We start from the raw sequence: 24,497 nt of genomic DNA on the forward strand, positions 1-24,497 counted from the left end.
TCAATTTGGTACTAACCCTTAAAAATTTAACGATAATGTCAAAGTATCAACATAAGGTAATGTCACGTTATCAATAAAAAATTAAAGAATATCGTATCAACAATTTTGTTAGTTTTTTAGCGGTGATGTATCAAATTGAAACCTAAACATTAGGTATGATTTTGAAAAAAAAATAGAATTTGGTACTAAAATGGAACAAAAGTAATAGTTTAGGTGCTAAATGTGTACTTTACCCTATTATATATTTAATTTTAGATATTCTCCAAGTCACTGTACTCTTCTTACATTTGTAATTTAACCCTTCTAAAATTCATATTTAAAAATCCATGCACAACTAATAACACCATTAACATTATTTCGTTAAATAAAGTGATGTGACATTTTAAAATTAAAAAAAACTTAAAAACTGTGTAGATAAAAATATGATATTGTAGGTAGTAGACTTGAATTTCGTAAGAGAATTTACATTCATTTTACGTTTAAATACTGTATACACAAATGATTATAATTATATTTATATTTCAAATATATATAATTAAAATCATATGTGCAATTGAATCACGAATGTATTAGTAAAGCAATATGGCATACTTTCAATACCAAAAATATAAACGCAATTAGTTGATATACTACAGAACCACAGCCTTTTGTTATGAGGGTATGTATACTCACGCTACTCCGACTCTTCATTTTTCTAAACTTCCTGCATCGAATACGTATACGAGGGCATCCCCACATGATATGAGGATATGATGCATATATTTGGAGGATCATATTCAATACTCAAGTTCAAAATTGTACTAGATATGAGTGTCCGACACGAATACTTCAAGAAATCGGTAGTTCTACTGCCCTCACTAGGTAATCCAGCCACTCAAAAGTGATTTCCGTTTGCCAGATGCATTAGCAGCCATTGTTAAATCGAGCCAGAATCAGTGATGGAGCATGAAAGGTAGAACAATGGCGAACAATGAAGTAAATCTCGAAACAATTGCGGAACAGAGATCATTGCATAATATTCCTAAGCAGTAATATTTGCACATAAAATGCATGAATTAAAATCACCATAGTCTAATAAATCACAAGCAAAATCTATACCTAATGCTGTAGAAGAAAAGGTTATCAGTACAGCATGGAGTAGCTGTATCCGGGTTCATTTCTTCCTTGAAAACACAGGTGCAAGCTTTTTCTCCAACTCTAGTAAGCTGAAATTTCAATACAACTATTACCGAACAGACCGAGAAAATATTCTTTTACATCGTAAAGGTTCGGCTAAAACAACAGAAAATAAAATAAAATGACTCACATCTCATATTTACGCCTAGCTTCATTCCGTTTTGCTATGTAGAGGTCACTATCTTTAGGTAAATTGTTCAAAGGATTGCCTACATAAATATGAGAAAAAGAGATTTAGACTGAAGTAACAGATAACATGCTCATTGTTCATATTCTATTACATGTTACATAAAGGAAACATATTCTAGCTTTTTTCTCATTTATCATGAAATATGATCCTTTCTTTTCTTTTCTACTTCAATACGAAAATTCCAGAAAAATCAAAGGAAGAAAGCAAGTGTAAAAGCAACAAACTACAAAAAGAAGCCTTCAAAACAGTGCAGAGCTCATAAGTTAGCATCTAAGCATCAATATAGCCATTAAAACTCATCATCGTAGATTATGACACAAAATCTGTGAAGAGAGGGAAACAAGAAAAGAACATCCCACTAAATTTTAGTTAATAGTTATAACGGTATGATTATAAATCGTTACCGTTTGATTTGAACTAAATTGAAGAGTTTGTGAACATTGATTTAATCAAAATTGCCATTTCAAATTTCATACACGCAGAGGAAGGTTTGCACTTGTGGAGGTGTATGTCTCGACAATGATTCTGTCTTTAGTCTCCTCTCAGACACCGGTGGATCCAAAAATATTTTTTAGGGTGAGCACACATATGATAATAACACAAAATTTTTGTATGCAGGTAGCAACAAATATAAAGAAATTCAGATTTCAGGGAGGGCAAATGTGGATCCGCCAGTGCTCTCAAGAAAGACACTCTTTCGGTATTTAACATCAACCTGCCCTATACATCAATAAAACCAACAGAAATCAGGCATACTTGGAACTGGTGCTGGTTTTTTTGCCATTACATCCTTCCGAACTTTCAAAACGCTTTCTTTATTCAACGGCTGCGATACAACCTGTTCAAGTAAAGGCAATCACACTAATCTGATTAGTACAAAAGCAGTGAAGTATTAGCTGAAATCTGCAATCAACCAAGCGAAATAGATGAAGCTGATCCTTAGTGAGTTCAATGCTATGAAATGAGTATTTACGGCCATGGATATGATAAGTAAAACATAAAGCAAAGATATTTATCCGGACACATATTCCGACTAAATTCACATTCCGTACACTAAAAGATCAAAACATTAAGTAGAACATGAAATATCAATTGCAGCACCTACATTAAAAGTGAGAAGAATCGTTACCTTCTTTTCCCTCCTCTTTAATATCTTTAAATGGCACTTTTTTATATAGTGCATCAAATGATACCGAGAATGTCTAGAGCACAAATGGTCCTTGACTTGTTGGTTATTGTTTAACCAATCCGAAATGTCTTTAGATTTGACCGGTTCATCGGTATCCAAAGATTCTAACCAAGAATAGACTGGTATCCACTGATCGGTGCGCTGAAACCGAGCCGGCGGAAGTTCATGCTGACTTGGTTCTCTGTCCTACCAAAAGAGACAGTACAAAAAAGGATAAGCACAAAGAACATAAAACTTCAACCTCAACCTCAACAGTCCAGAAGAAACAATAACAACAAAATAACCCAGAAAATTTACGGACAAATTTGAAGAAAGCAAATAAGTAATTTTCATTTTATTGCATCCTTATTCAAATCGTATTCAGTCTATCTGTACAGATATCCCCAAAGCAAGAATTAAAGAAACACTCCTTTTAACTTACAAGCACTGAACCTCTCCCCATGTTTTGAACTCTCTACTTGACAAAATCACATTCCAAGCATCCGAAACAGTAAGTAAATAAATAAAATAGAAACCCCAAAATTATTTATTAATTAATTTCTGGAACCATTTCTTTCCATTTTTGACCTATGACTAGTAGGGGTGAACAAAACTAGACAAAATTCGAAAAAAATGAATTTTTCAACTTGATTTGTCGTTAAAAAACTTGATTCGATTTGACTTAATTCGTAATTTCATAAACTTGACTCGACTAAAAAAATTTCAAATAAAGTTTGAATTATAAAATAATACCCGAATAACTCAAAATTTTTAGTAATTAGTAGATTAATTAGTACCATAAACTCGAATAAGTCATATATGATTATAAAAAACTGTTTAAATCAGTATCAATTAGTAGTATAATATTATAAATATTTATAATTAAATTTAAACATAAACTCAAACAACTCGATTTAAATTTTATAAACTACACTCGACTTAGAAAATTCTCAAATGAAGATTTAATTATAAAATAATAATTACGAACTCGACTAACTCGAATTTTTTTTAACTCGCAAATACTCACCCCTAATGACTAGAATATCCAAGCAATTAATAATACAGTGATCGGGCTATTAAATTAAATCTGCATATTAAAAACTGAGATTGATATACCATATATTATACTAAAAGAAAACCACTGTAGTAAATGCTGAAAAAAGAGAGTGAAAGTGAAATTAAAACCTGGGTCTGGGAGGGAAATCTGAGGTAATTATGGATTGAAAGGAGTCTTTTGATGAGCTCAGATCGTGGCATGGATTGGAGATCGGCTGGTAACGAGCCGAAGTTGGAGTCGATCCAGACTTCGACTTGGCTCACGGTCACTGCTTTTGATTCTGGAAAAGATCTCACCCAGGCTCGAGCCAGGGTCTCCCATTCTTGAGTCTGTTGTTGCTCTTCAAGGAGCTGATTTTTATGGCTCCGACTGGACGGTCTAAGTTCGTCGTCTAGGGTTTGCTCCGTTGATTTCGACATCTCGTCCGGTGCGGCCAATTTTTTTTTCCCTAACGGAGAAACTTTTGGTTTTTGTTTTCTGTTTTTGAGAGTTTCCTTTGTCTTTGGAGCACAATGGAAACGGCGACGTTTTGGTTTCATTCTCGCATTTCCCTCGAAATTATTTAGGGTAAACTACAAGTTTAGTACTTAATCTGTTGCTTTTGTTTTGATTTGGTACCTAAACTTTATTTTTTAAAATCATATCTAACATTTAGTTCATGTTTCATTTTGATACTCACCGTTAAAAACTGAACGATGATATTGACATGTCACCATAAGACAATATCACATCAATATTGAAAAATAAAATAAAATAATATCACATCAACAGTTCTATTAATTTTTTAATGATGAGTGCCAAATTGAAATATAAATTAAATGTGAGATGTGATTTTATTAACTTGCTATAAAAATAATAAGATTTAACAAATCCAAATTGATTTTTATTTTCTAAAAGTTATAATCTTTTAATAGTTTGGGGTAATTATAAAATACAGTATTTGTTCATAATTTTTCTTAATTATTGATAATATACATATCCTACAGACGCAACTATTAGAACTCAAAATCTCAAAGGACACGATCAGATATCTCGAGGAAGAACTAAGATGCTACCGTATGAAATAGAACTACATTGTTTTTGCTGCATATTGAACACAAGCAGACAGTTCAAATATAATGCTTATTGTAACACCCCCAACCCGTACTCGACCCGAATACGAATCTGAGGTGTCACATTGACATTTCAAAACATTTACTTATACAAAATAGTGAATACTTTTAAAACTTTTATTAACACACAACTATATTTACATAAATTACAATCATATGATTTTACAAAACCGATTAGAGCGTATCAGATTCAAACCTTTATTTACATGCCAACTACAATCAATATTATAAAATACATACTATTCATTTCTCTTCTGATCTGACCTTCAGTAAGGAGAAACTGACCTGTCTTGCTCTTCATCGTTCCATAAGCTTGTCAAAACCTACGTGTGAAACACTCACACGCTAAGTCGTTGACTTAGTGAGACATATAAAACATATAATTTAAACTCTTACTTATAACAATGCATGTACAATTAATACTATCATATCATGCAAAACCATATATCATTTCATATAATCCAATATATTCATATACATAACTCATCCTTTCCATATTTACCTCATTCCATTATCATTTATATATTTTAGTCATTCTTAATTAAACAATACACACAAAACAACTTATATTCTATCACGCATAGCATCATATAATCCTTGTAATCCATTCCTAATAACATGTCACACATACACATATCACATATAATATATTTATATTATTGCTTGATTAGCCCATGTATACTGTTGAGAACTTAAGGTATGTGAGTACATTGAGATTGTGCACAAACGTTGTCACCACAGCTCGTATAAATGCAATGAAGTGCCACGTAGAATTTGCACTAAAGTGCCGCGTAGAAATGCACCGTAGTGCCATATAAGATTATCCATAAGGACCACATAGAAATTCCTTAAGAATCATATACATATACCAAGGATCAAGTAGGTGTCTCAAAAGACCTCATACATGTTCCAAAGAATACATATATGTCTCGAAGGACCACATAGAATTATCCCGAAGGACCGCGTAGACCCTCGACTCTTGGCATGCCAACTATACCTCTAGATCTCATGACATATAACATGGGCATTATCTTTATACTTATCATTTCACATAACACGTAGTTCACTTCCATATATCACATAGCTTATGTCACAAAACTTGGATCACATATACATATAATCACGTAGATCACTTTTACATAGCTTATATTTTATTATTATGACTTCTCAAAGTCATAACATTCATATGTTCATTTTCTTCTTCTCATAATCCCATCCAGTCACGTAGTTCATTTCCATATAATTCATATACCTATATTATTTTTCATATAATCACATAGTCGTATAATATTTCATATGACCTCATATATCACACCACATAGATACATACTCCAATACTCATAGGTACATATCTCTTAAATTATTCCTATTTACATTATTCAGGGTCATATAGATTCTATCACAAAGTCACTTATTTTTATAAACACATAACCTATGTCATATTTATAAAAATATATCTTATATTATATATGCATATCATCACTTTGTATTCAAGTTCCCTAAGTGTTATATTATTCTCAGTTCATTCTATAATTCAATCTTCTCTAGTTTTCTTCAATTCTCCATAAATCATATAACTCTAATGCACTAATTCTCATAATTGATCACACCACTATGTACTTGTCTTATCCATGTTTCTATTATTTGTATAACCTTTACAAATGTTTACTTAGTTCCTATTGTTCTCAGGAATTATCTTTCATCATATTCTCATATTATTACACACTTTATTGTTGAATGATGTTTGTTATAACAAATTTAAGGAAAGAAACATTTTTATGAATAGTACTATATGATATGAACAATACCGTGAACAGTACTGTGAATAGTACTGTGAACAGTACCGAATGCTAAAATTTTCCAGAATGCTACAGGGGTATCGATGCCCTGCTACAGTGTACTGATACCCTGCTACAGTAATTTCGGCAAAACATGTATAAAACTCATAAAATTTAAACTTTTCATCACAATAAATTATCATTTACATAAATACGATTAAAACATTACGAAACTCCATAATATAATTTATATTTATTCTCTTATAACTCATCATACTCATATATTTTCATTTTCATTTATCACATAGATTTTATCACATGACTTATCTTTTATACTCACATAAAACACATACCACATACCATAACCTATCAACTCATATAATCAAGCATACATACAAATCATGTCATTCACATACTTATAATCATAAATTCATGCATTCTAATATAGGAAATAGACTTATCGCAAGTCTTAATTCCATAGCATAACTTACCTGATGCGATCATGCCAAGGACCAAACTTCTTCAACACATGATCACTTCATGGACATTCTACCTTGTTGATTCTAAGGGAGTCTTACCTTATTTTATTATTTATTTACTCATTTATGCATTACATGTCACGTGAATATGTTTATCTTATTCTTAATTTTTTCTTGAATATTATATGCTGTCATTTATATGTATAATATATGATATTCATGCATGACTTATTAATTCACATCTTTATATAACTCATTCAATGCATATGCATTCATAGTTACCTCATTTGCATTATTAACATAGGTGGAAGCATGCATTCATAAATATCATAGTTCAATTCCTATCTAATTATTTGTTTACATACTTTGTCTAGGTTCATTGGATGCTAAGAAGACTAAAGGCAATTGAAGAGTTGGTTGGACAGTTCACGTCAGTCAGTTTGATATACATTTTTGAACATATTACAAGCCATCTTTGGGTGATGAAGTCTTCTTAACATTTAATCCCCTATCTCTTATATTTCCAACGCATTTTGAATCACATCAATCCGATAGCGGGAGCTTGAGATATGCCCAGATTACTGAACACAGTGCAGGCTGGAAAAAAGTACCGGATTTGCAACCATTCATCTCCTTCAAAGGATTTGTGCATGAGAGGCATTAATGGAGACATGCATGGACGAGAAAAGAGTATTAAAATGAATCAGAACATTTTTTTAAGGTGCAAGGTTTCATCCAAAGGCTTTTAAGTTCATCCATTCATGCATATTCATGCAAGAAGCCAAATAGTCATGTTCACACAAGGGGAGAAGAATTTCAGCCAAGATACATTCATGAACATTCATCCATAGAAGACAAATCAAACATGTTCACACATGGGAGGAAGGATTCAGCCATGAAGATACATTCATGAAGATTTATTCATTAATTCATCATACATTCACCATTGACCGTACATTGTATTTCCTAAGGGATGAATATTCATCCATGAATGTTCAATCATTAAATCTTGTATGTGCATCCTAGACATCTCTTTGGCCTATAAATAGATTTCCATTTCATTTGTAAGAACCAATTCACTTTGTTTAATCAAATATTTATGAGAGTTTCTCTCTTTAGTTCTTAAGTGAACTTTATCGACTTATCAAGCTTATGCTTGTGGCGTCACCCCTATCTATGTCACCCTGATACTTCTGGTTCCTATCTCTTTATAGATAGTGGGTCAAAGTCCTTGTTTACCATCCCTTAAAGAAGCAATATAAAGTTTGGGTCTTTGTTCTTTAACATTGGTTATTCTTTGAGTCTTCTTTGAGATACTACTTTTTATATTCATCTCCATCACCTTCATTCTACTTCCATTACCATACTTATCATTTCCTTAAACATATCACCACTATATATATATTCCGCTGCCATATTTATTTTTCCATTTCATTATTTCCATTTAACTATATTTTTGAGCTTTCTTATTTGTGCAGGATCCTTGTTGCTTTCCTAGATCGAAACAATCAAAGGTACAACCTTAACTTCACCATCCATCCAAGTGAGGCTAGGTTGAACTGTATCATTACCCTTATTATCATGTACTCACCTTAGCTACTTGCCAATACCAATTCTTGTTCTCTCTTGAATCTTACTCTGATGACCCATCTGAACGTTACTGTCGTTTTAGAACTTGCTTGTACTCAATATCTACACAATCATACATTTTTAAGGTAATTATCATATATCTACACCTTGTAATTTGTTGCTAATAACTTAAACGAATTTAATAGACCCATATTCACTTTTCCTTTAGGGGGTATTGATACACTCCTTAAGGTATCGGCACCCTTATTGCATTTTGAAATTTTTTGTTCAAGAGGGTATCGGTACACATACATAGGGTACCGATACACTTTGCCCAAAAACAGGTTTTTTCACCCAAAAATTCATCATTTTCAGCTTAAATTCTTCATGTTTCATTCCCTTTTCTATTCTTAACTCAAGTACATATACTTAAACTAATTTCTACTAATTCAATACATCCTTAACCTCAAAATTCAATCTTTTATATGGAAATCAATAATCATACCAAATTTTCAAGATGCTCTAAATCCAATTCTATCACTTCATTTCTTTTAATTAAGTTGATGACAAGTTAAATTTAGTTTCAAATTCAACTTATCAAGTATTTTCCAGAAATTCACTTAAAAACTCATTCTCTTTAATCTTTCATAACTGCTTTATCTTTTGATTTTAAGATAACTTAAACTTTCCTTAAGCTTAATTATCATCTAATGATCAAAACCCAACTTAAATTTCAGCTAATAATCAACAACAAAGAAATCTTACCTTTGCCTGGCTTTCACGGGGAGAAGGAAGAAGAAGGGAGAAGAAGAAGGGAGAAGAAGAAGGGAGAAGAAGAAGGGAGAAGAATAAGGGAGTTTTCCAGATTGCTCTCCCCATACGTGTTCTCTCCTATTAAAGGGGAAAAATATATTTCATGTCAAATGACCTATTTGCCCTTTACTTCATTTAATAATTACTAACAACTTTCAGGAAATATTTCCAAATAAATCATTGAACTATTCAACTTTTCTACTTTAATCACCAACTTCTGAAATTTTTACAATTTAGTCACTAACTCGGTATTGAGGATGTTACACTTATGATGAAGATCCTTGTGCAAAGGAGTTTGGAATAAAAATTAGTGAACAACTCGCTTCAGTTTATGGTATGTCGTATCATATTGATCATTTATTGCTCTAATTTTGTAAGATAAATACATTATTCATCTGTGCTGATATGCGCTTAAGGTAACTCCTTAAACCGTGCCCCTTGAGTAATGATCTCAACATTGTAGTAGTGTATTGAATCTCGACATGTTTCTACTTTTTCAGGTGATCTCAAGCGAATTTCTGAACAATATATGGCTAATGTGGCCCTTAAGATCAATGTTAAGGTGACTAATATGTGCTTTCTGAGACTTTTTTTCACAATATTTGGCTAATGTGGCCCTTGTAAATATTTCTGACATGCATGCTACTCATATTCGACACTCAATCCTGAGTTCGAGTAAATATTTCTGACATGCTACTCATATTCGACATTTAATCCTGAATCCGGGGTGCAGCCGTTGCCAGCCTTGAAGGAGAATGTGAAGTGAGTAATATTCTACTGTTAGAATGACACCAGTGGAAAGTGATATAGGAGATGCAGCAATTATTTACGGCTTTTTCATGTCATAGTTTTCATTTCACAGTTGCTAACGGTTCGTGCATTGTCGCACGAAAGGTCTTCGAAATATAGGTCGTGGTCGGAGATTAGATAGCCGGTCCGAGAACCTTTAGATCAGCTTTCATTGATGAAGAGAATGTAAAAAGAAAATGGAGGAATGACTAAGAAGACATTTGATTGATAGAAATGTTAAAAGCATGTATATGTAAAGCTACGTTTATTTAGAATCAAATGTTAGATGTAGGAAATTTTGGTTGGGACCTGCCACAATCTCATATCCTTTCTTTCAATCTTTTTGTAATCAAAGTTAAAACGGATTTCCATACATCTTTTAGCTTTCTCATGAAGCCCTTTTAAGGATGTTCATGGTCCGATTTAAGAGGACATTACCTTACTCAAAATTTGATCCCATTTTTTGGATAAAAATCCACACACATATATATTCATTTTTATTATGTAAAGTGAGAATCTAATTGACAAAAATAATATACAAAGAGGAGTATTATTGTATTTATATATAAATAAATCCGATTTGATCTAGTTCTTAAAAAGTTTCTGACTTGACTTGATCCTTACATGAACTTAAAAAAAAGACTTGATCAGTCCAGATCAAACCAAAATCCATTGGATTCGGGTGAAACACACATTCCTAAGCACCACTAACATCCACATAAATGCAACATTATATGGTCATATTGTATAAGGTGCAACCTCCCCTTGTTCTGCATGGCCCATGCATTGCTACTATTAAGAGACAAGAGATGGAGATATATAACACGCGAGAGACCACATTATTGTACTAAATAACCTTATAAGCATCTTTTTATTTGTTAGATAGGTGCTAAAAATCTCTGATTGGTGCCAGATGGAAAATACATTTATTTCATTTTATGTTTAAAACATTTTTATTTAAACAATCATGATAAATTTGGATTCGATCAATACTTATCAATAAATCAAGTTTATTTTGAATCAAAATTTATAATTTTTGTAAATCAGTTAATTATTTTAACTTAAATATTTCATTTATTTTAGTTAATCACTTTCATATTTTGTTAGAGTCAAACTCAATTAAAATGATTGAATAAAATAGATGAAGTATTGTGAACGAAAAATTAAAAATAAATGAAGAATGAGAGATTGATAAGAAATAAGTGGAAACGGATGGGCTTTAATGCGATAATATGCTTCAAATGTGTAAGTTGATATATTCAGGTCGGAGTGAAGAATCTCAATGTTTAAAATAAATATTTTATTTTTAAGATTTTGAATTCGAATAATTTTGTATGTAGGATATATTTTCGTTGTCAATGATTAAAAAATATTATAAATAGATACTACCTTTATAATTAGTTCCTATTTAAACTTGAACGGTCCAAATATTTCAGTCGCATGTATCGTGTGGGTGCGCCTCAAATCTCAGAGATTAATTTATGAGCGCAAAAGAGAGCCCCGTGATTTGCACATTCATTAACAAATATACTAGTGTTCTACCTTATAAACTATCATGTGGGGGCGCCTCAAATCTCAGAGATTAACTTATGAGTTCAAAAGAGAGCCTCCTGACTTGCACATTCATTAGCAAATATATTGGTGTTCTACCTTATAAACTATCACGTGGGTGCGCCTCAAATCTCAGAGATTAATTATGAGCGCAAAAGAGAGCCTGGTGACTTGCACATTCATTAGCAAATATTGTAACACTCCCAACCCATATTCGATCCGAATCCGAATCTGAGGTGTCACATTAACTTTTTAAAACGCTTTTCTTTACAAATTGGTAAAATTTGCAAATTAAGAAAGTATTCACTTACATTAATTAAAATCAATTGGTTTACAAAACCTATCAGAGCATCTTCAATTCAAATCTATTAAAACATTCCAACTATATTTACTATAACAAAATACATATGATTCAAACACATTTCTGATCTGAACCGTGGAAAGGAGAATCTGACCTGTCCTGCTCCTCTTAGCTTCTCTTCTTGCTTTCCGGAACCTACCTGTGAAACACTCACACGCTAAGTCTATGACTTAGTGAGACATATAAAACTTATAAGATAATCGTGACTTCTAACAATGAATGCATGCTTTAATATTAAGCCACCTCATATACACTTCCACATAATGAACCTATACATACCAATTATCATATCATACATATATTTATATACTTTTTCATGTCCATATAATCCTATATATTTACCCCACTCAGTTTATATCGCATTTTTCCTATTATCATTTAAATCCTTTCTTTTATAAAATTCTTAATCATATAATTTCTTTCCCAAATTTACATAATTTATCTCTTATTTACATGTTCTCTTATTTATCATATAACCCATAAATTCTTGTTATATGTTCTATTAGCTCATTTCTCATCTAATTTGTCACATAAACACATATATTTTATTCATTTTTTAATTTAATTCCTATAATATTATCATATGACTTCCTTTCCTAAATCCTTGTACTATATTTCATATCAACTAAGAATTTAACAGGTTTTAGATCATAATTTCATCGAAACATATAGCTCTTCCTATACAAATAATCTCATATATTCTTATTCTTATTCCTATACATGTTTCCTATTTGGTATACTATTTCTTTTATCTCTATTATAATATAATTATGTTATAAGGTTTCTTTCCCAAATTATATTCTCGTAGTATAATTATAATTATTCTATTCATATAATTCTGTAGTTCACCATTTCCTTACATATACCTATACTTATGGAGTTTTCAACATTTTTCATGAAACTACTTGTAACATATCATATAAGTTCATTTTATTCTCTTATATTCAAATATATCACACAAACATATTTCTGCATATATAATATAACATATGAAACACGTGCAACCAATATACTCATATTCAAGCGCTCAATCAAATATAACAATCATTTCAAGTTTACTTATTATATCTTTATTAGCCCATGTACATATGTGAAAACTATAGATATGCGAGTACATTTAGGTTGTGCACTATGCTGTCACAATAGCTCGTATAAGTCCCACTAAGTGGCATGTGAAATTTGTCCCGAATGACCTATATATGTCCCGAATAACCTCTTTATGTCCCGAAGGACCTATAAACCCTCGACTCTTGGCATGCAAAATATACCTCTAGCCCTCATGACATATAACATGGGCATTATTATTGATCATTTAACATTTTCATATAAACATATCACATATTCATATAAGCATATCACATATTCATATAAGCATATCACATATTCATATAAGCTCATAGCTTCGTTCACATATACATGTAATCAAGTAGTTTCTTTTCACGTAGTTCATGTCAATTCTCATATTCATATGTCACATAGCTCATATCACTTTGCATGGTCTCACATATATTTTCCATATAACTCATATCATATTATTCATATCTTATTCTTATTTCATCATATATATCATTTATGTTTATTCACTTAATCTCTTATGTTCATAGATATCATCTAAGTTCTTTAACTTATAGTTTAAATCACATGTTCAATCTCTTTCATATAATTTATTTCATATTCTTATATTATCATTTAGGTCAACTCTACTTAGTTTATCTCTCTTAAATCTAATTCATATAATTGATACATTATCATCCTACCATTACTTATACCCATTGCACATGAAATCACATATAACACCTATGACTATATTCATGTATTCATGCATACATAATAATTATATCACCCATATTAACATTCATAAAATCATGCAATCAAATATTGGAAATAGACTCATCGCGAGTCTTTTCCATACACATCATGTACCAATGCCTATACACTCACATTGGCCTCACTAAATTCCAAATCCACTTCAATGATTTCCTTTCTTTCGATCGAATCTTAACTCGGTGGTTGTTCTGAAACTTGTTTGCTCTCGATGTCTACATAATCATATATTGATACACATTAGTATTCTAAAAGGGCATACTCTTATCTTTTCTTTCTCAAACTAAAGAAAAGGTGAATTTTAATTCTTATTTAAAGTAGGTATCAGTACCCTCTATAGGGTATCGGTACATCCCTTAACTGAGGTATCAGTACCATGCCTAGGTATCAATACCCATATTGCATTCTGTAATTTTTCATTCAAGATGGTATCGATACCTTCCTTAAGGTATTGGTACCCCTGGATATCGATATTGTTCTTCAAGGTATTGGTACCCCTTGAATTCCTTCCTCAATTTTACTTTTGAGGTATCAGTACCTGTTGAATGGGTACCGATACCCCTAACCCAGAAATCACATTTTAAGCACGAAAATTACTTCATTTCAACTCAAACACTTCATATTTCATCCCTTCACATACTCTTAACTCACATACTCATACTTAAACTCATTAATACTCATTTGTCACATCTTTAACCTCAAAATCCTATCATCTCTTTGTAATTCAAGAATTACACCAACTTTGCAACATGTTCTAATTCCAATTCAAACACTTCATATTTCTTAATTAGGTTGATGACAAGTCAAATTTAACTTCTAATTCTAATTATGAACTCCATTCCAAGTTTTCATTCGAAAACTCCAAATCTTTTAATCTCTCATAACTCCTTAATCATTTGATTTAAAGTTAACTTAAGCCTTCCTTGGTTTAAGTAGCACCTAGGGATCATAAACCTAACTTAAACTTAACAAATAATTCAATTAACAAGAACTTACCTTTTCCCCTTAAGGCTCACGGTTGAAGATGATGAAGAAAGCTGAAGAAGTCTCTAGACTTCTTTCTCTCATTTCCCACGTGATTTATAGCCTAAACAAAGAAAGATAAAAATCTTTCTGGTCAAATGCCCATTTTACCCTTTATTTCCTTTAATAATTACCAACAATCATCCACTAAATATTCCAATTTAGTCCTTGAACTTTTAAATATTTCAAAATCAGACATCAAAGTTTCTATTTTAGTCACTAGCCTTGATTTTGGGATATTACAAATATTTCATTCTTTAAAGAAAATTCGTCCTCGAATTTTCATTGCACATACCGATAAGAACATATCTTCTAACGTTCTCATGTTGCCTCATTTACTTAATATTTCCTTCCTTTAGTTATTCAACTACATTTTTCCTTTATACATTCATCGACTGTCGCTTATTATATACACAGTAACCAGTAACCTCAATCCATTTCTGTCTTTTCTCTCATTCGATTATGCATTTTCCTTTGACCTTTCTAAAATCCATATAATGTCACTCATTACGTAGATGTAACACCCATTTTCATCACTCAACATCATAAATCTATCTCTAATTACCTTATAATAATAACCCAAACTCTTATTCCATCATCATTTGACTAAGAACACAACCTTAAATCTTCATCAAATGTGATTAAACATATACTTCACAGAATCAAACAATCTTTTCACATCAGCTTACACATTTTTCTTACTTCTATATCAAACTTATCATCTACACTTCCATATAATCTTTATCATATCTGATCCTTTAAACTCAATCTTTTTAATTTCTTTATCCATTCTTAATTCCTTTATTACCTCACATTTTCATACTCAGAATACACCACCATATCCAAATCCATATCATACTTGGTTAACTTACCCTAACATCATCTTCTAATTCTTTAACTCTAATATACTTACTATCACATAATTTAGTCAGCCAGCACCAATACTTTCAATCTAGAGAGCAAACTTTCCTCGAACCATTAATATACATTCTTTCCAGTCAGAATTAATCCATCAATAATTTACTTAGCTTATTAAACCCACATTCTTACTCATACACTATGCAATTTCCTTTACTCAAACACAACTTTCCAACTTCCTTTGTCTTGTAGGCTAATCACTGATGTACACATTCTGAAACTCTTCCGAAATAATATTCACATTACTTGATCCATTTTAAATACTTTTTCTTTTTCAATTTACATCATTTCTAACAGAACTCTTAATTTATTCCCCCACTTTTATCTTAACTTCATATATATCTTTAACTCCTTATTTACTTTTCCAGTATCAGACTCTACTACTTAAGTGAGTCTGACTTTCATCAAATTTGATCTTTCAGCATGGAATACAAATGATTCAAACTGAGTCTGTAGTGGAAGAGTCCTAATCTCTGTCTCTCTCTTCAATAGTATTGATTCTATGAAATACTAATTCTTTTAATCATTTTGAGCTCTCTCTAGAATTTTAGCACAACTCTTCCGCAAACTACTTGTGTACATCATTTTCCTTTAGATTAACTTAACAACTATTCACTCAACTTATCAAACTGTATTCTTATCCATACACATTACGATTCCCCTGTTTCAAACTTATAAGCTTCGTCTTTATATATATCTTATACACTTGTCACTGATTCACTTATTCTTGAACTCTTCTACACTTCTCACTACATCATTTGATCTTTTTAACGTTCTTATAGTGACAATTGTTCACCATATTCTATCTTATCCACGCAATAACAAAACTACTTCATATCACTTTTCCGATTTAAAACTGTGAAAACCTTCTATCACTATTTTGGTATGTTTTCAACTCTTAGAAATCAACCTTTAATCTTACAAGGCACTTCCTGAGGTGTCCGCTCTTCATCTTGCCTGGCCAGGGCAGGTGAATTGCTACCACCATCAGGTTCACCTCTCACTTTTTATCGTAAATTCTCATAATCAAATTTCTACTATATCATACTAATCTTATTTTATTAGCAAGACAACATACTCCTTACATTATCATATTAGAATTTTTTTCACTTTGGGTTGGCATGTACACATTTCAAAACTCATTCAACTTCGGTTTAAGCCTAGAATCGGCTAAACCTTAGCTCTGATACAATTAAATGTAACACCCCCAACCCATATCCAACCCGAATCCGAGTCTAAGGTGTCACATTGACTTTTTAAAACGTTTTTCTTTACAAATTGGTAAAATTTGCAAATTAAGAAAGTATTCACTTACATTAATTAAAATCAATTGGTTTACAAAACCTATCAGAACATCTTCAATTCAAATATATTAATACATGTCAACTACATTTACTATAACAAAATACATATGATTTAAACATATTTCTGATCTGAATTGTGGAAAGGAGAATCTGACCTTTCTTGCTCCTCGTAGTTTTTCTTCTTGTTTTCCGGAACCTACATATGAAACACTCACACGCTAAGTCTACGACTTAGTGAGGCATATAAAACTTATAAGATAATCGTGACTTCTAACAATGAATGCATGCTTTCTACTATCATATTAAGCCACCTCATATACACTTCCGCATAATGAACCTATACATACCAATCATCATATCATACATATATTTATATACTTTTTTAAGTCCATATAATCATGTATATTTACCCCACTCAGTTTATATCACATTTTTCCTATTTTTATTTAAATCATTTCTTTTATAAAATTTTTAATCATATAATTTCTTTCCCAAATTTACATAATTTATCTCTTATTTACATGTGCTTTTATTTATCATATAACCCCATAAATTCTTGTTATATGTTCTATTAACTCATTTCTCATCTAATTTGTCACATAAACACATATATTTTATTCACTTTTTATAATTTAATTCTTATGATATTTTCATATGACTTCCTTTCCTAAATCCTTGTACTATATTTCATATAAACTAAGAATTTAACAGGTTTTAGATCATAATTTCATTGAAACATATAGCCCTTCCTATACAAATAATCTCATATATTCTTATTCTTATTCCTATACATGTTTCCTATTTGGTATACTATTTCTTTTATCTCTATTATAATATAATTATGTTATACAGTTTCTTTCCCAAATTATTTTCTCGTAGTATAATTATAATTATTCTATTCATATAATTCTATAGTTCACCATTTCCTTACATATACCTATACTTATGGAGTTCACAACATTTTTCATGTAATTACTTGTAACATATCATATAAGTTCATTTTATTCTCTTATATTTAACTATATCACACAAAGATATTTTCGCATAGATAATATAACATATGAAACACATGCAACAAACATACTCATATTCAAGCGCTCAATCAAATATACCAATCATTTTAAGTTTACTTATTATATCTTTATTAGCCCATGTACACATGTGAGAACTATAGATATACGAGTACATTGAGGTTGTACACTATACTCTCACCACAACTCGTATAAGTCCCACTGAGTGGCATGTGAAATTTGTCCCGAAGAACCTATGTATGTCCCGAAGGACCTATGTATGTCCCGAAGGACCTCTGTATGTCCCGAAGGACCTCTGTATGTCCTGAAAGACCTATGAACCCTCAACTCTTAGCATGCCAACTATATCTCTAGCCCTCATGACATATAACATAGGCATTATTATTTATCATTTCACATTTTCATATAAACATATCACATATTCATATAAGTTCATAGCTTCGTTCACATATACATGTATGTAATCACGTAGTTTCTTTTCATGTAGTTCATGTCAATTCTCATATTCATATGTCACATAGCTCATATCACTTTGCATGGTATCACATATATTTTCCGTCTCATATATATTCATTCATATTATCATCTGTTCATTATGTTCTTATGTCATAGATATCATCTAATTTCTTTAACTTATAGTTTAAATCACATGTTCAATCTCTTTCATATAATTTATTTCATATTATTATATTATCATTTAGGTCAACTCTACTTAGTTTATCTCTCTTAAATCTAATTCATATAATTAATACATTATCATCCTACCATTACCTATACCCATTGCACATGAAATCACATATAACACCTATGACTATATTCATGTATTCATGCATACATAATAATCATATCACCCATATTAACATTCATAAAATCATGCAATCAAATATTGGAAATAGACTGATCGCAAGTCTTTTTCCATACACATCATGTACCAATGCTTATGCACTCACCTTGGTCTCACTAAATTCCAAATCCACTTCAACGATTTCCTTTCTTTTGATCGAATCTTAATTCGGTGGTTTTTTCGAAACTTGTTTGCTCTCGATGTCTACATAATCATACATTGATGCACATCAGTATTCCAAAAAGGCATACTCTAATCTTTCGTTTCTCAAACTAAAGAAAAGGCGAATTTCATTTCTTATTTAAAGTAGGTATCGGTACCCTTTATAGGGTATCGGTACCCTCTATAGGGTATCGATACATCCCTTAACTGAGGTATCGGTACCATGCCTAGGTATCGATACCCATATTGCATTTTGTAATATTTCATTCAAGATGGTATTGATACCTTCCTTAAGGTATCGATACCCCATGAATTCCTTCCTTAATTTTACTCTTGAGGTATCGATACCTGTTGAATGGGTACCGATACCCCTAACCCATAAATCACATTTTAAGCACAAAATTACTTTATTTCAACTCAATCACTTCATATTTCATCCCTTCACATATTCTTAACTCACATACTCATACTTAAACTCATTAATACTCATTTGTCACATCTTTAACCTCAAAATCCTATCCTCCCTATGCAATTCAAGAATTACACCAACTTTGCAACATGTTCTAATTCTAATTCTAACACTTCATATTTCTTAATTAGGTTGATGACAAGTCAAATTTAACTTCCAATTCTAATTATGAACTTCATTCCAAGTTTTCATTCGAAAACTCCTAATCTTTAATCTCTCATAACTCCTTAATCATTTGATTTAAAGTTAACTTAAACCTTCCTTAGGCTTAAGTAACACCTAAGGATCATAAACCCAACTTAAACTTAACAAATAATTCAATTAACAAGAACTTACCTTTTCCCCTTAAGGCTCATGGTTGAAGAGGATGAAGAAAGCTGAAGAAGTCTCTGGACTTCTCTTTCTCTCATTTCCCACGTGATTTATAGCCTAAACAAAAAGAGATAAAAATCTTTCTAGTCAAATGACCATTTTACCCTTTATTTCCTTTAATAATTACCAACAATCATCCACTAAATATTCCAATTTAGTCCCTAAACTTTTAAATATTTCAAAATCAGACCTTAAAGTTTCAAATTTTCTATTTTAGTCACTAGCCCTGATTTTGGGATATTACAAATATACTGATGTGCTACCTTATAAACTATCGTGTGGGTGCGCCTCAAATCTCAGAGATTAACTTATGAGTGCAAAAGAGAGCCTCTTGACTTGCACATTCATTAGCAAATATATTGGTGTTCTACCTTATAAACACTTTCTAATCCCTAATTTCTTTTTCCTCAATACCATTTGCATGTAGCTTACTTTGAGCATCAATTTCTTATTCATTACTTGATCATTTTTGAGCATATTATATATCAAAGATCTCATGAAATAGAATATAAAACCATAATTTTATTATTCAATCACCTGGTTATTTCAATAAATAATATTTCCTCAATACCATTTGCATGTAGCTTACTTTGAGCATCAATTTCTTATTCATTACTTGATCATTTTGAGCATATTATATATCAAAGATCTCATGAAATAGAATATAAAACCATAATTTTATTATTCAATCACCTGGTTATTTCAATAAATAATATATCTTAAAAGTTGGTTTGATTAGTCTTGAAGGTTAAAGGGTGGGGTTGTTGCCATCTAAATGGATGTCTTGCTGAAGTAGGTATGGGGGTGAGTTTAGCTTGTTGTTTGTTGTGCTGGATGGCTATAGAAGCATGAAGTTTTGTGCCCATGTTCTGTGGGTTAGGCAGTTTAGTTTGAGCTCTACAACATTTGTTGGCAGTTTATTTCTATGTAGTGTGTTGTAATTTGAAAGTCGAGTTTATAGTTTGGAGTAGGCTTCTGTTTTTAGTTCGAGTTATATGTACTCTCTTCCTCTATTTAGTTAAAGGGAGATTTTTAATGAGACATACAATTTGGATATAATTCGTTCAATTTTAATAAAATCGTCTTGTTGATCAAATATATATATATATATATATATCTCAAAGTTTCAGAATATCCATTATTTTTCAATCATTTATTATGTAACGATTCTCTTAAATAAATTTATTTGATTTATAATATTAAGTTTAAAATCATTGACTTTATTTAGCAAATTTAATATTTTTTTTTGCTCAGCAAAATATGTTTTATTATGGATATGAAAAAGCGAAACCCAAGACCTAAGTTGTGTGCCTCATTAAAAACCTCCCTATACCTAATTGGAGGAAAAGAGTACAACAAAACTAGGAAAAGTTACAACTCAACAACTGATTTCTACGGACTATCATCTAAAAATCGATTGAACCAAACAATTAAAAAATGCAGCATATCGCAATTACAAACCCGACCAATTCTCTGCCGATAAAGTTTTCATAAAGAGATTCAAATCCATCTTCTCAAGTCACACTTCACCCCATTCTCCAAATAAGCTTAATGCTCACCAACTACCCAAAGATACCTACATAATCAAAACTCAAAACACCAGCGACAGCATCCAGCGCAGACAGAAAACATACAACACCAACCAAAACTCAATTCAGCATGAAAACACACAAACCCCAACTCAATTCAGTATAAAAACACACAAAACCAACATCCAACAGCAAAAACTACAAAAAACTCCCCCTCAGCCTTCTAGTTACGGAGAGAGAATGATGGAATAAGTTTAAAACAAGATCAACAAAAACCAATAGAGCAAAAGAGCGTCTCTGTCAACAGAACAACAGAAAAAGTTTACAAGGTGGAGATGCCGGACGTAGATGAGGTCATTATACTTGTGGATAAGAAACGTAGACCTTCTCCAATTAGATTGAACAGAAACAAAAGCATTAAGATTACCAAGCAATATGCCAAATAGCCACCCACAGTCCTGTCGGAACATCTCCATAACCACTCAGTCCTGTCGGAACATCTCCATAACCACTCAGTCCCGATATAGTAAACCTACAGCCTGCAAACTTCTTCTTCGACTGAAATTTTCTAAACCCGAAATTTTACTCCCTGCAATTCAACTAAAAGGCAATGGATTGGGATTGGGATACTCCTTCCGATGCCTCGCTAGCCAAAATTTCCCGAACCAAAATCTCTTCTGAACCTTTAAATTCTATTCCTAATTCTCTTCCAATCTGTAAAGTTTTCATCGCTTCTCTCTTTTGGATCATCCATCTTGCTTGAAGATCAGAATTGGATAAAGATCTTCTTTCTAATTCAGTCGAATATTCCTCACACTCTACCTTCTTCTTATTTTTCTTTATTCGACATCTTTTATTCTTCCTTGGGATGTTTGTAAATTTATCCTGAATGCTTTGTAAAGAATTGTATTTTTTGTTTTTCCCCGCTTTTGCTTTTTTTTTCTGTCTGGCTTTGCAAAATAGAATATCCTCATTCAAATAGGTTGAAACATTGAATCTCTGTTCCAGATCCTCCCACTCTTTCCCTGAATTGGGCTTTCCCCCTATTTGATCTGCTATTACCCTATCCTCTTTGCCTTCCTCCCCCTTACTTTTTTTATTAACACCTATATAATTAAGGCCCATACAAAACACATCCTCCACTTCCCGAGTATCTGATTGTCCTTCCCAAAAATACAACTCTTCTAACTTATCTTTTATATCTTCGTTGACACATATTGGATTAAATAACTTCTTACTAACTTCTAATTCCTCTCTCTCCTCATGGCCCACCGCAACATTACTTTGCTTCTGAACAATCCCAACTTCATCATCATTGTTTCTCAGACCCTTAATTGCTTCCTCACCAATATTTCTTTCCGCTGCCTCCTCACCCGACAAACAACCGCCTCTAAGTATATTTCCCATGCAACTTAATTGAATTTTGGCTTCCTCAATCCACCTTTCGTTGCTTTTTTCCTCCGATAAGACCTTGGTTCTTCCTGACGATAACTCTGAATCAACAACCACCGGACACTCTTTTTCTTCTTGCTTTCGAACAATTGTAACACCTCTGCACATCATTTGTTCCAGAACTCTAACTTTAAATATGTCTCTACCAACTTCAAGATCGATAACTTCATCTATTGACTCTCTCATGTTCGTTGCAATGAGAATCGTCATCTCCTCACAGCCCATTACTTGAAAAGCATTTTCTCCCATTGCTAAATATTCACCCCATTGAGTTGTGATCCTTCATGATCCTGTATAAGTCTTCATCCTCTATCTCAATTAAGAAGTTTCTCCCTCCCAGAAATTTGGTCCTTATTTCTCCTAAGCCACATGCGCTTAACCTATCTTCCACCTGACTTGAAGAACAAACTGTCGCCATCGTTCCTACCAGGCATTTCTGAAGCTTGCGAACAACGTCTTCATCTATATCCCCCTGTATAATTCTAATGCTCCTTCTTCCTTTCTCCATCAAACTTGCTCGAGTAATACTATTGTGTTCATGTTCTATCGAGTTTGTTACTTTGGAAGTGAATGGTCTAACCGTTTTCCAGCTCTGGCTCTTAGCTCTATACCGAGCTTCTTTGACTGATAAGCGATACCCAAATATCCAGAATCCATTTAATCTTTGGGTTGCTCTAACTGCATCGTTTCTGTTGGAAAATCTAACGAACCCAAAATGTTTCCCTACTCTATCATTTTTCCTTGCTATATAGGAGCTAACCACATCTCCATGCCTGCCGAAAAGTTGTCTCAACCCACTCCAATGGTATCTAGTAATAAAGTAACCAACTGATAGTATTAACAGATTCTTCTCTTATACACCTAAACGCTCATTCAGACATTTTGACAAACAATATATACGCTTACGAGGAAAACGGTTCTTAAGCTTTAACACAAATGCAGAATAACCTCAATGATCTCCAAACTCTTGTTACCAAAGCAGCATATTCTCTTAAAACTAAAAAATCATAGTGGCCGGAAAAGTGAAAATAATACCTGTAAGCAGATGAATACTCAAACTTTACTTGCTTTGGGATGCCAATGACAATTACGGGTCGTTCTGCGGTGCGGCGCCTAAAAAACGGCTAATATACGGTGTGACCGGTTAAACAAGTGACCGGTTAAAATTTAGACCGGTTATGTTATATTATTTAACCGGAAATATTATAAAGTACAATAACATACTAGGTAGCGCTTATATAATGTAATAGGTAGCGCTTATATTTACCTATTTTATAAGTAAACCAGTATATTTATACCGATAGCATTGCAAATTTACCTATTACATTATATTATATTGAAAGTGTCCATACTTTTTATAAAAAGGATCGATACTTTAACAGTGTTTCATGTTTTCCACCTACAATATTGATTTAATAATTTCATTTGCACAAAAAATTATTTGATTGTTTTGATATTTTATAAAATATTATTTAGAATTTTAATTTAATAATAATATATACCGTAACGTAAAAAATAATCATTAG

General features: G+C 31.9%; 1 protein-coding gene across 1 annotated transcript; it reads right to left on the reverse strand.

Moving 5' to 3' along the window:
* Nucleotides 1-858: 858 nt before the first annotated feature.
* On the reverse strand, nt 859-4,053 carry LOC120191810. Its single transcript, XM_039194721.1, has 5 exons — nt 3,720-4,053; nt 2,496-2,741; nt 2,123-2,204; nt 1,307-1,385; nt 859-1,205 (listed from the first exon to the last, which is right to left on the reverse strand). Exons 1-5 carry the CDS (start codon nt 4,008-4,010, stop codon nt 1,154-1,156), a joined length of 750 nt encoding a protein of 249 aa, XP_039050652.1. The 5' UTR covers nt 4,011-4,053; the 3' UTR covers nt 859-1,153.
* Between the last annotated feature and the right edge of the window lie 20,444 nt (nt 4,054-24,497).

This window comes from Hibiscus syriacus, unplaced genomic scaffold (assembly GCF_006381635.1).
Source record: "Hibiscus syriacus cultivar Baekdansim isolate YM2019G1 unplaced genomic scaffold, ASM638163v2 tig00116971_pilon, whole genome shotgun sequence".
In the NCBI taxonomy this organism is placed as follows: Eukaryota; Viridiplantae; Streptophyta; class Magnoliopsida; order Malvales; family Malvaceae; genus Hibiscus; species Hibiscus syriacus.

Coding starts and splice junctions, on each gene's coding strand:
- LOC120191810 (XM_039194721.1), bottom strand. CDS start 4,010: ATGTCGAAATCAACGGAGCAAACCCTAGACGACGAACTTAGACCGTCC. Junction 2,742..3,719: donor GATTTCCCTCCCAGACCCAG/GTTTTAATTTCA, acceptor CTCTTTTGGTAG/GACAGAGAACCAAGTCAGCA. Junction 2,205..2,495: donor TAAAGAGGAGGGAAAAGAAG/GTAACGATTCTT, acceptor TTACTTGAACAG/GTTGTATCGCAGCCGTTGAA.